Below are 12,528 nucleotides of genomic sequence, written 5' to 3'. Positions count from 1 at the left end.
CCATGATGGTGTTTAGTGCTTGTGTAAATGACACTGTGCAGCTTCTATATTAGTATTAACAATATCAGCTGGTGGAAAACCTTCTTGTGATGAGCTTTGACTCATCATGTGACTCTCATCACCACTGTGATTGGTGGTTATCAGTGTATTACACTGGTACAAAACAGATATTAGAATTTCAGTTGGTCAGTAAATTATCATTATAACAGAAAATGAAATGTTTTTTATTGTAATTGTAAGTTAAGTCTGTAAAACCTCAAATGCTGTTACCGTATTTTTTACGGTATTTTTTTTACCATATTATTATTTTTTTACAATGTTGCCTTTACTGATTGAACTGAAATATTTTGGTTGATTGCCATACTTATTACTGACATTCCTTTTTGAAATATAAAGACATTATACTCACCATATGGTGCAGAGCTGCCATGCTGACTAACATTTCCAGCATTAGTTTTTTTATTTTTTATTGATGAGGCTCTTGGTTGCTGTCATTGACCAGTTTAGCTGATCTGTGTCCAAAAATAATTTATTATTCTATAAAAGGGATATTTCATTACTTGAAATCATCACCTGCATTACTTTCTTTCTTTTGCAGAACACAAAATAAGATAATATGATGAGAAATGTTTTTTCCATGCTTTTTAAACCCTATCGAATTTCATTAAACAGTTGTCATTTTTTTCTAAATATCTTATTTTGTGTTTCACAAAAGACAGTCAGTCATACAAATTTGGAACAAATTTGCTGTGAACAAATTATGACAGAATTATCCCTTTAAAACTATAACTCGCCAGGACATTATTATAGACAGAAACTTATTAAGACTATGAGTAATATCAAATTAAGCATGTCAACATGGAACTGGTTTTAATTTTTTAATAACTACATGTACATCAAACATGTTTTCATGAGAAGCACAGAGGTTTAATTCTCCTGTTTAATTTACGTGCGCCTGATAAAAACATCTAGCACTCAATCAATATAAAACAGAGCTAGGCAGTGACCTACCGCTATCCTGGGATGGAAAAAAACAGAGACAGAAAGAAATAAAGAGGAGGAGGAAACACTATCTATCAAACAGCAGAGCTTATGATGGATGTTGTAGAGTTTCAGGCCAGCATTAACATTTATACATGCTCCAATAACAGATTTAACAGCACTATTCAATAAAACACTACTAAATCCCATAAACTCACACTATAGGCTATACGTTATGTCATATTAGAGTCCTTTTATGAAGGTCTGTCATCACATCATTCTTTTATCACAACCCTCGCGGGAGATTTTAGATTCGTGACAGTGTAAATTCACTGGTTTATTAATATGGTAAGACTTTACAATAAATCTACTCTAAGAGCCTATTTTTGCTTAGGTTCGGTGACAAATGTGGCACATGGTGCATTTCAGCCTTTGAGTAATTGAGTTTTTAATGTTTGCATTTGTAAACTTCCTTTGTTCATGTGTACCATTTAGATAATTATGCTAAATTTTTACATTGAATTATGTTACATGTTAAAAGCTGTAGAAGTATTGATGTTATTTCATGTTAATATCAACATATAATAAAACATAACATATAAGGTCAAATGTTGTATTTGTTAAATGGGACCTATCATGCCCTTGATTTTGTTTTTGGGGTCTACTAGAATTGGTTAAATGATCAGAAAACATTATTTTTCCCATATTCTCCATTGTTGCAGCTCCTCTCTTCCCAGTCTGTCAGTAACGCTCTGGGTCTGGTTCCCCGATAACGCTCACTCTTAGCGCGCTAAGAAGACTCGAAAGATATATCTTACCAAAGTTGTTTATGTTCCTAAGTGTGTTCCCCGAACTATGCCTTAGAAAGCTGCTTAAGATATAGGCTACCTTCTTACGTGCGACGTAACCGGGTGCTGTCTGTGGCGATGCTGCTGAATTGTTTGATATCGATGGCTCGAGAATCTATTATTCTCTCGTTACTGGGGCTGTTTATGTGAGAAAGCGGTGTTCTTTATTAAAGAAGCACTTCAGAAATAATTGAAATTACATTTATTAGACTATTGGATATTATAAAAAATAATCCAAACTAGCCTATAATAGCCTAGCCTGCATATTTTTAAATTGTATCATATATTGCTGCCACAATAACCTTTTCAAAAAATTTTCTCTTTCCCATTTTTGTTCGCTGAGGTGGAGCTGCGATGAAATATTGTTCTTGTAAATACTTTCCAGCATTTCAGTAATAAAAGTTTACATCTTACGTACGGTGCTCGGCAGTGATCAAAAAGGATTTAAACCGTGAACTTTTAATCTCTTCTTGTAAACTCAGAGATGTGGATTCAGACGGCAATTAAATTCCCACACGACCTGTTTGTCAAAAAACAGTAGGTACTAATTTGGACAGGGATTTTTACGCGGGTTGGGTGAGAAAAACACTGATATTATGGATTCGGACGGCACTAAAATCACCGACTTACCCCTATACATTTTTAAAATACCATACAAGCCCATGAGAAACAATATTAGCGTCCGAATAGGAATAGCCTATGCTTTCACTGGCCTTTAAAAGCGCTTTTTAATTAAATTAATAATATTGTATAATAATATAATAAAAAATCTAACAACAATCAGTGTGATGACAATTTTATTCTTTGCATGAAAACACTTGAATTAGCCTAATTGAATACTGTCTGGGTGTATTAAAACTTCAAAATTATATTCGTATAATAGACCTGCAACAGTGATAAGGTAAAGCTAAGAGTGGTCCAGACCAACCTTACGAAAGTGTGACTTACAGAAGATATTCTGTCACGGTTTTGGTCTGGTTCTGTTTTTGTCATGTTTGCTTCCTTGTCTGTCATGTGATCCCTTGTAGTCATGTGTTCCTGCCATGTGTCTTGTCATGAGTTTATTGTCTGATTGTTTGATCATTGTTCACAGGTGTCCCTTGTCTAGTCATTAGTCTTGTGTGTATTTAGCCCTCATGTTTGCCGTGTGTCAGTGTCTTGTATTGCTGATGTAACCACTTAGTAAGTTCATGTTCCTGAGTTTGTGTTCGCCATGCCTTGCCATGTTTTTTGTTTCTATGTCTGATTCTGATTTTCATTAAACTGCATATGGGTTCTACATACGCTTGCTTCAGTGGACTTAGTTACATATACTTAGCGTACGAACATGTCGGGAATCGTGCCATAACGTTAAGAGAGAGGTTAAGGGATAGGTTAAGAACTACTTAGCGATTAGAGCGTTTTGGGGAACCGGGCCCTGTTTATTTCCTGTCTCTATGAAGCCCCTCCTTCTGAAAAGCACAGTGTGCTCTGATTGGTCGGCTGGAGCAGTGTGTTGTGATTGGTCAAGTGATTCGAGTGTGATTTGGAAATACCACGCCTCTTACCATAACCACGAGTTTTAACACACTACTAACTAACTCAACCAGGCCTCATCCCTTTATTTAAGTGTTGATAAAAAAAGAATGCATGAAGCTAGAATAAAACGTTTAAATGCAGAGGCTCTGTTATTTCTTTTGATATATCGCATGTTCATATATTCATACAGCAAAATATTCTGAAGGGCCATGAAACTATTGTGAAAATTATTAAAAATGCTGCCGCTGGCTGGTAATCTTTTTTCAGAAACACTGGCGGGGAAAGCGTTAAATGAGGAATACTGTGACGTGTTCATTCCCGGAATAAAACTCAAGACTACAATGGAGGCGTTTCAGGGAGTTCAGAAATACAGCGAGTTCATAGAAAACGGGTAAAAATATGATGACTAAGTACCGCTTTAGCCAAAATACACTAAAGAAAAGAGAAAGACAACAGGTGAATACATGTCACCTGATCTACTAACAGCCAAAGAGAAATAATTATATTTACTGTGTGTGTATATATATATATATATATATATATATATATATATATACATACACACACACACACACACACACACACACACACACACACACACACGTTTACACTGTATATTTTATCCCATTACACTAATCAGACCTCTAAACCCACCCATCACACACACACACACACACACACACACACACACACACACGCACACACACACATGCGTGCGCGCGCGCGCACACACACACACACACACACACACACACACACACACACACACACACTAACCCTACCCCTACCCCTACCCCTACCCCTACCCCTAAACCTACCCATCACACACACACAATCACTCACGCACACTACCCCTACCCCTAAACCTACCCATCACACACACACAATCACTCACGCACACTAACCCTACCCCTAAACCTACCCATCACACACACACAATCACTCACGCACACTAACCTTACCCCTAAACCTACCCATCACACACACACAATCACTCACGCACACTAACCCTAAACCTACCCATCACACAAAACTTTCTGCATTTTTACATTTCAAAAAACCTTTAATTACTTTATTTTTATACCAGTGGTAGAAATGAGGACGTCACTAAAGGGAGGTTTTTGGAGATTTTGTCAGGTTTTGGTCACTTCTGGGTACAAATTTGTCCCCAATATAGTTAAGTAGGTACACACACACACACACACACACACATACACATGGTGTAATGAGCTTGAAGGCAGTAGTCTACAGTTGCCCCATAACACCAGGACAATAGCACAGAAACAGTGCAGGCAACGTCCCCATTATACACTCACAATGACTGTCTGTCAACACAAGACAAACGGCCCTACCCAGTCGACATCATTACAACTTTACACTTGAAAGAAAGCGGAGAGAAAACACAGGAGAGCATGAACAAGAGGACAGGCACACAATAAGAAGAGATGCTACACACTCAGATAATGAGAAAGAGGGAGAGTGTGGCAACAGTCCTGGGTGAGATTAGGAATTGTAATGTAGAGTGTTGGAAAAGAGATGAATGAAAAGAGGAGAGCGGGACAGGAGAGTGTTATTGATGAATCAGAGGGTGTTAATAAGAGGCAGACTGTGTGGACGAATGAATCACCCAGTAACAATGAAGTGCTCCAACGATCTGCAAACACCGCAACGCATACAAATATCCCTTATCAATTGCTAGTTGTCCTCCTGTCCCCTAACACACACACACACACACACACACACACACACACACACACACACACACACACACACACATACTTGAGCTAAAAAGGATAATCTTTACAAAAGCATCATGCTTAGCTTGTTCTGTGGGTGAAGAATGTGTGTGTGTGTGTGTGTGTGTGTGTGTGTGTGTGTGTGTGTGTGTGTGTGTGTGTGTGTGTGTGTGTGTGTGTGTGTGTGTGTGTGTGCGTGTGTGTGTGTGTGTGAGTGATGAGTCTCTGATTAGGATACTTTGCATCATTACAGTTTCCAGATTAAAATCCCATTCACTATTTAAATTGACAAATGAACTCACAGCTCAAGCTGTGTGTGTGTGTGTGTGTGTGTGTGTGTGTGTGTGTGTGTGTGTGTGTGTGTGTGTTCTGCTGCAGTGTTGGAATGTGGGGGGGGGGGGGTGCGGATGACCTTGTTAAATACCGAGTGGGCTTTTGTGATTGGTGATCGGTAGTCATTCATTTCTGTTAATCTCACCCGACACACCACTTCAGGAACACTGACGCAGATTAAATCAGTCATACAGTCGACATCATGAGATCCTAAACTCTATTTAGATCTTTTATCTCAATCCCAACCCCCCCCCCCCCCCCCCCCCCCCCCCACCCAAAAAAATCTTTGAGGAACAATGAAAGGGTCTCTATCTATCTATGTAGACCTACATTGCTTGCTAGTTCCTGGTTGGACCCCATTTTGCCTAAAAGATGCTCAATTGACACCAAGGGGCCCGAATTGTGTCAAGAAAATATCACACACTGAACCGCTGATACAAGGCAGGATGGATTCATGCTTTTATGTTGTTTACACCAAATTCTGACCCTACAATCTGAATGTCGCAGCAGAAATAGAGAATCATCAGACCAGGCAACGTTTTTCCAATCTTCTATTGTCCAGTTTTGGTGTCCCGCGTGAATTGTAGCCTCAGTTTCTCAGTGGACAGGAGTGTCACCGGTGTGTCTTCTGCTGATGTAGTCCCTCTGCTTCAAGGTTTGACATGTTGTGTGTTCAGAGATGCTCTTCTGTGTTCAGAGAGGCTCTTCTGTGTTCAGAGACGCTCTTCTGCGTTCAGAGACGCTCTTCTGCGTTCAGAGACGCTCTTCTGTGTTCAGAGATGATCTTCTGTGTTCAGAGAGGCTCTTCTGTGTTCAGAGAGTTTTGGCCCATTCTCTGTAAATCCTTGAGATGGTTGTGTGTGAAAGTCCCAGTAAATCAGCAGTTTCTGAAATACTCAGACCGTCTGGCACCAACAACCACGCTGCATTCAAAGTCCCTTAAAACAGCTTCCTTCTCCATTCAGATGCTTAGTTTGAACTTCTTTCTGTTGTCTTGATCATGTCTACATGCCTAAATGCATTGAGTTGCTGCCATGTGATTGGCTGACTAGATATTTGCGTTAATGAGCAGTTGAACAGGTGTACCTAATAAAGTGGCCGGTGAGAGTATAATCTCCCACTTACTCTATTTCTATACTTACTACAGTAAAGTAAAGGTTCTGTTAAAGTAACTCTTAAAGGTACTCTTTTCACTCTACTAGAGTACATGACCTTACTGATGCTAAATTGGCCAAAGAAATGTTCCACAGTAACTGATATACAAGTAAAAATGTGCATCAGTTCGACCCCCTGTACTGAAAACAACAAACTTCCTCCAAGCCACAAGATTTTATTTCAACAGCTAAGTACTTAAACAAGTGAAACTTTATTTAGTGGTGAACCCAAGGCATAGAATAAGACCGAAAAAAAGACAGCAGAAATAAAAAGTACGGATGTTTGTGTAAGATGCTCTTATTCAGAATCAGACAAGGAAAGGGAACTACCGAAGTAGACAGCACTCATGAAGTACGCACTAAGCAGGTAGTTGTGTGTTGACAGGTGACACTGTGCTTTAGAGGAGGCTACAATAGTGCTCTCTCTCTCTCTGATCCTCTCCATCAAAAGGCAGGCGAAATCATCCAGTCACCGTTATTATAACAGAAGCACAAGATGTGAGCTTTACTGCAGCCGCCTGAACTATACATACCACCCCAAACTGACAGAAAACATTTCTTCCTTTACTGCGCCAAATACCACCAACCGCCTCCATTTCTCATAGATGTGATTACCGCTTGGCATGAGGCACTTTGCGGCAGCAGATGCCGCGTTACGGGAGTATGGTTTCCATGACAATTACTGTGATTTACTTGAGATACACGTGTCATAAATGTCCCACCCTGGCACACACACACACACACACACACAGCTGGGCCATAAGGAAGGATGGGACCCTCAAGAGAGCGGATTAAGAATGACTGAATGAATATACTGTACTGTATGGGTCCAGGCTTGAGAGAAGTCAGTGTATTGCAACTTCTCTTATTTTATGTATACACAAAATGCTATCAGTATCTTATATATATATATATGTATATATGCATATGCATTACTTTCTAAGAACAGAAAACTATATATATATATATAGAATTCCCATTGATTTCCAAGTATTTCCTGCAACCTGCTTAAGTTTCTCCCAAGGTACATGTACCCCAGGTTGGCAATGGGTCTAGTCTATAATCTAGTCCAAAATGAAGCCTAGTGAGAAATACTAGCCAGGTCTCATCTGTACTTCTAAATAAGCAACGTAAGCTCAAAGGCAAATATTCCTAGCCAGTTCTTCAAACCATTACTAGCTCTGTTTGAAATGTGCCATGGGAAGCTCACTGTTCTATTTTAAAATTGCATTTAATGTTCCTTCAGGCCATGCAAGCCACAGTACTTTGCATTAAAAATAAAGTGTATTCTTTATAAATTACCCATTTACTTTGATGAAATTCTTCCCATGTTTTAACCAGAAAGCCAGAGCCCATGAGGTTAAATCAGCGTTGTTATTATCATAACTGAAACTAAAAGTAAAACATAAAAATATAAAACATTTTTGTTACTAATAAAATCTATCAGTTAAAAAACAAAACTGCATGAATTGTTTTGCGGAAGAACATTGTTTTGGTTGTGCTTCGTCTCTGTGTGACTGTGCGGATGAATATGATTATACTGCTCATAAAACATTCACTATAGTTTTAAGAGATATAACCAGTTTAGATTGAAAGGATCTCAAGCTGACTAGCTGAAGATATTACTGTATCTTTACCCGTTAATACACACAGCACTTCCTTGAAAATAAATTCCAGCACAGCGCTACAACAATCATAATGAAATGAGCCTTCACAATAGATAATGCTTTATAATTAACTCTGTTGGAGAGATACATGTGGCTATTTATATGTTCAATAAAATACTTTACTCACCTGATGAGTATTAAAAACACCATCATCTCTGCGTCGCTTTTACAACATTTCAAATCCTTCAGTTCTCGCAACCTCCAAAAAGCCAAGCCAATGTTGATTCTTGTTTTATTACGAGCTCTGTCTCGTTCTCTTTTCTCCAGCAGACTCTCCTCTGTTCGGCGTTTGTTTAAACGAGTGATTCTTGGAGGATGGAGATTTAACTGCTCAATGTCAACCTTTCTCTCTCGTAAAACTAACCTCTGTCACTCCCACACCAGACACGCGTCAAAGTAGCCGGAGCAACTTCTCTATATTTATGGATGTGATGACACACACACGCCAGTGACACATGTATGCAATTTCCCGCAAAAACCATCCCGACATGTCTAAAACATAAGCACTTATTATAGACGTACCATAGGGAATACATTGATGATGTATTAAATTTTGTTCATTTTGAACATAAAAACTAAAACTGAATTAAAAAAAAAAGAAAAAAAAAGAAAACCTATATAGACAATTAAAAATATGTGAATGATCCTAAAATGACACTGAGTCAAATACATGCTGCGAAATCATATTCATTCAGCCATAAACAAAATCATATAGGCTACTATATACTATATTAAAAAATAAATAAATAAAAATCTCCTCATTTCTGTATTTCACTTCTGCTCCAGATTTTATACTAATGTAGCTTATACTTAAAATTGTGGCTCTTAAGACAAAAAACCTTGGGATAGTAACTTTGGAAAAAACATCTGATAAATGAAAACATGTAAATGTCAGTTTAGCAATTGTCCAAATTCTAAAGTGCACGTTTCCATAGCGTAAACTTTTGTTTTATGAATAAAAAATACTTTTCATAAAGCTTATTTGACTGTACTCAAAAGAGGAAAAAGGGTGTTTGCAAACTGCATCATGATCCCTCAGGAAAGATTAAGAAACACACAAAAACTGTCTGATGTGATTCTGTTCCACATCTGTTCTCTCATGATATCTTAAAATAAAAGCCGCAAGCCTCTTCGGTGAAGTGATTTACTCAGAGAGGGTAAATGTCTCATTGGGGGTTAATTATGTAAACATATGACCCCCACACAAAGACACATACAAACACATGGTCTCTAAGACAGAGACACAGAGGGGAGGGAAAGACTGGAACCGCTCGTCGTAAATGAGGCCGTGGCGTTTTTATGTGCGTGGAAAGGATCGCGGAGTGTATCGAGTTGGTCGGTGGTCGTAAATTAACAGGTGTTGTCAAAAGCAGTACAGAGACATGCAGCGAAATGATCAGAACGATTACAAAGCTCTGGATCCCAGATTCACTATATCAACAAACGCTCTTCAGTAGGCACCAGACGAGTCAACCTTCAAAGTCTCAAGGATAACATTCAATCATACACACTGTGACACAGTGGAAATGTCCATTCTTAAAGTGACAGTTCAGCCAAACATGAAACATGCACTCACCCTCACTTCGTTCCAAACCTGTATGACTTACTTTCTTCTGTTAGATATTTTGAACAACTGTTTTTGGCACACAGTGAAAGTTAATGGGGTTAGAAACAACACTGAACCCCACAGACTTTCATTGAAGGGACAAAACAAAAGAAAAAGACAAACAATGACATGATGGTGAGTAAATGATTTATTAAATTTGGTAAATGTCATACAAACAGCAAGGTTTAGTAAACCCAATCGGTTTAGTTCTGATCAATCCTTACTTTCTGAACAGTCAACAAAGGCCCTTAAGGGAAAAGTTCACTCAAAATGAAAATTCTGTCATCATTTACTCACCCTCATGTTGTTTCAAACCTGTATGAATATGAATAGTAGGAAAAAAATACAATGGAAGTCAATGGGGTCCATCATCTGTTTGGTTACCGACATTCTTCAAAATATCTTCTTTTGTTTTCAGCAGAAGAAAGAAATGCATACAGGTCTGAAATGACTTGAGGGCGAGTAAATTACATAATATTCATTTTTAAGTTAACTATTCCTTTAACTGACTATCTAGTATGTCGCCCAAACAGCCTCATTCGTGAACTACCATGATCTCGGATGTCCTTCAAAACCAATTTCTTTAGTCAACACATCATTACTTCTTAAGTCTGTGTCATGCTTTGCTAATGCCACCCTCACTATTTGAAGTTGAACTTAGCCGATTTGAAGATTGGTTTTAGGGTGTTTTGGACAACTCACCGGGTCTTTTTTCCAGCTTTCTTCCTCGGCTGCTGCAAAGCCGGACTTTGGAGATGAGGATGAGGATCTGTTTCTGGCAGAGCGACTTGTTGCTCTTGGGACAAGGCTTGCGTTTGTTGGAGACCTGCCGGTTGGCCTGGGGGTCCTTGACTTCCCTGCGCTGTCGGATCAGCGAGCTGGCGAGGGCAGCCATTTTGCTGTGCCCCGCTCACAGTGGGCCGCCCACCTGTCCGATCACCCAGGGCCACGTAGAGGAGCAGGAGACGGCAGGTGTTCGGTCTCCCACTGTAACCCAGGTCAGAATGCGTCACAAGGATGCGGGAACAAAAAGAGGCGAAACACTTGTGAAGTTCACAATAAACTTTGTTTCTTTGACTCTCAAAATAGTCTCTGGAACGCAAAGTTCCTGGTGCTGTGAATCCGACGAACGGCAGCTGTCTCTGTCGGGATCGTTTGTTGTATTTCAGGTCTCGTTGCACGGCATACGGACTGGAAAAGTGGCAGCGGATGATCCATGGAGTCGTGCTGGAATTCTGGGGAAAAAGCGAGACATCACAACAGCACCATTCCCTGCAGATCCGAGCTCCCAGAATCCCTTGCCTCTCACTGCCCTTCAGCAGTTTAGTTTGGGATCGATGATTAGAAATCACCTGGATCAGAAATCACTCTGAGAGTTCAGAAAAAAGCCATCACCTGTCCAATCGTTTTATCCGTATGGTTCCACATATCAGCGAGATCCCCGTAAAACAGAAGGATGCACGAAAGCAAATACAGATCCCACGGAGAAAAGGGACGATATCCTGAGACAATCTTAGTGAAACTCCATTACCTGATTTCGAAGTATCGCATCCATGACTCTACGACTGCAAAAAAAAAAAACACAGAAAAACAACGACAGACACGCTGAGTAAAAGTGAAAAAAAACTGGTGTCGTCAACCCCGGACCTCGTGTCTGTGGCAGATCAGATAGATGAGGATGATAGGAATCGGAAGTTCTCTCCCTTCTGACATTCCCCTTTGCTCCCTCTTCCCAAGCTCCCGAGAGAGTGTTTGTAAATTCCAGCGGCTTCTTCCGGCAGAGGTGACATTCATGAACGAGTGCGAGCGCAGGAGAGCGGAGGGGAGCACCAAGCCTCCCCCAGACTCCCGTAAGGCAACCAGGAACCCGTAGCTCCGTGTCCTTCACACCACTGGGAGAGAGGGATGGAGGGATGAAATGGAGGAGTGTTAAGGATAGATGCTGCACATGTCTGTTCGTCCCGCTTCACATGCTGTAAATGTCCCGTCTGAAGAAGGTCCACTGGTGTCCTATCACTCCGGTCTTCTGTTTTAGCCCAGTTTTCCCTGCTGAAAGTATTCTCACCCCTGCAGGCGAGCGTAACAGAGACTCCTCAGCAAGGCACCTCTGAATCTGTGAGAGTTTATGTGTGTGTGTGTGTGTGTGTGTGTGTGTGTGAGTGATTGAGAGAGTGTGTGAATGTGTGACTCTCCGTCTCTCTCTTTTTTTTTTTTGCTCTCCCTCCCGTCCCCGCGCACAGTGAGTTACGGAGCCAACACTGGCAACATGCTTTGCTTTACTCCCTCATTCTCTCTTTCCATTTCATTGTAAAGCCTCTCTGCCCTCCCTCTCTGTCACTCAGAACCCTCCTTCTTTTTCGATCACTCAAAATCCCTCCTTCTCTTCATGTCCTCACACCCACCCCTCTCATTCCTATATTCCCTCCCCCTCTTCTGTTCTCTCTCTCTCTCTCTCTCTCTCTCTCTCTCTCTCTCTCCTCACTGGGTGCTGTTGTGGTCTGGAGCGTTAAAAAATTAAACCTGCCTCATGCTTCCTTAAAGCGACAGATGAGACTGAGAGAGAGAGAGAGAGAGAGAGAGAGAGAGAGAGAGAGAGAGAGAGAGAGAGAGAGAGAGAGAGAGAGAGAGAGAGAGAGAGAGAGAGAGACAGAGAGAGACTGAGAGAGAGAGAGAGAGAGAGAGAGA

General features: G+C 40.3%; 1 protein-coding gene across 1 annotated transcript in view; it reads right to left on the bottom strand.

Annotated features, from left to right (window-relative positions):
- The window catches only part of fgf11a (fibroblast growth factor 11a), a 65,499-nt gene extending 53,396 nt beyond the window's left edge, over positions 1 to 12,103 (bottom strand). The window contains exon 1 of the mRNA XM_081358940.1: positions 10,546 to 12,103. Within this exon, the coding sequence (XP_081215066.1) occupies positions 10,546 to 10,738 (193 nt within the window). The 5' untranslated portion in view covers positions 10,739 to 12,103. The remainder of the gene's footprint in view (positions 1 to 10,545) is intronic.
- Between the last annotated feature and the right edge of the window lie 425 nt (positions 12,104 to 12,528).

This window comes from Scardinius erythrophthalmus, assembly GCF_964197995.2.
Source record: "Scardinius erythrophthalmus genome assembly, chromosome: 2".
In the NCBI taxonomy this organism is placed as follows: domain Eukaryota; kingdom Metazoa; phylum Chordata; class Actinopteri; order Cypriniformes; family Leuciscidae; genus Scardinius; species Scardinius erythrophthalmus.
The sequence above is the reverse complement of the archived record's forward strand: the minus strand, read 5'-3'. Positions and strand labels throughout refer to the sequence as shown.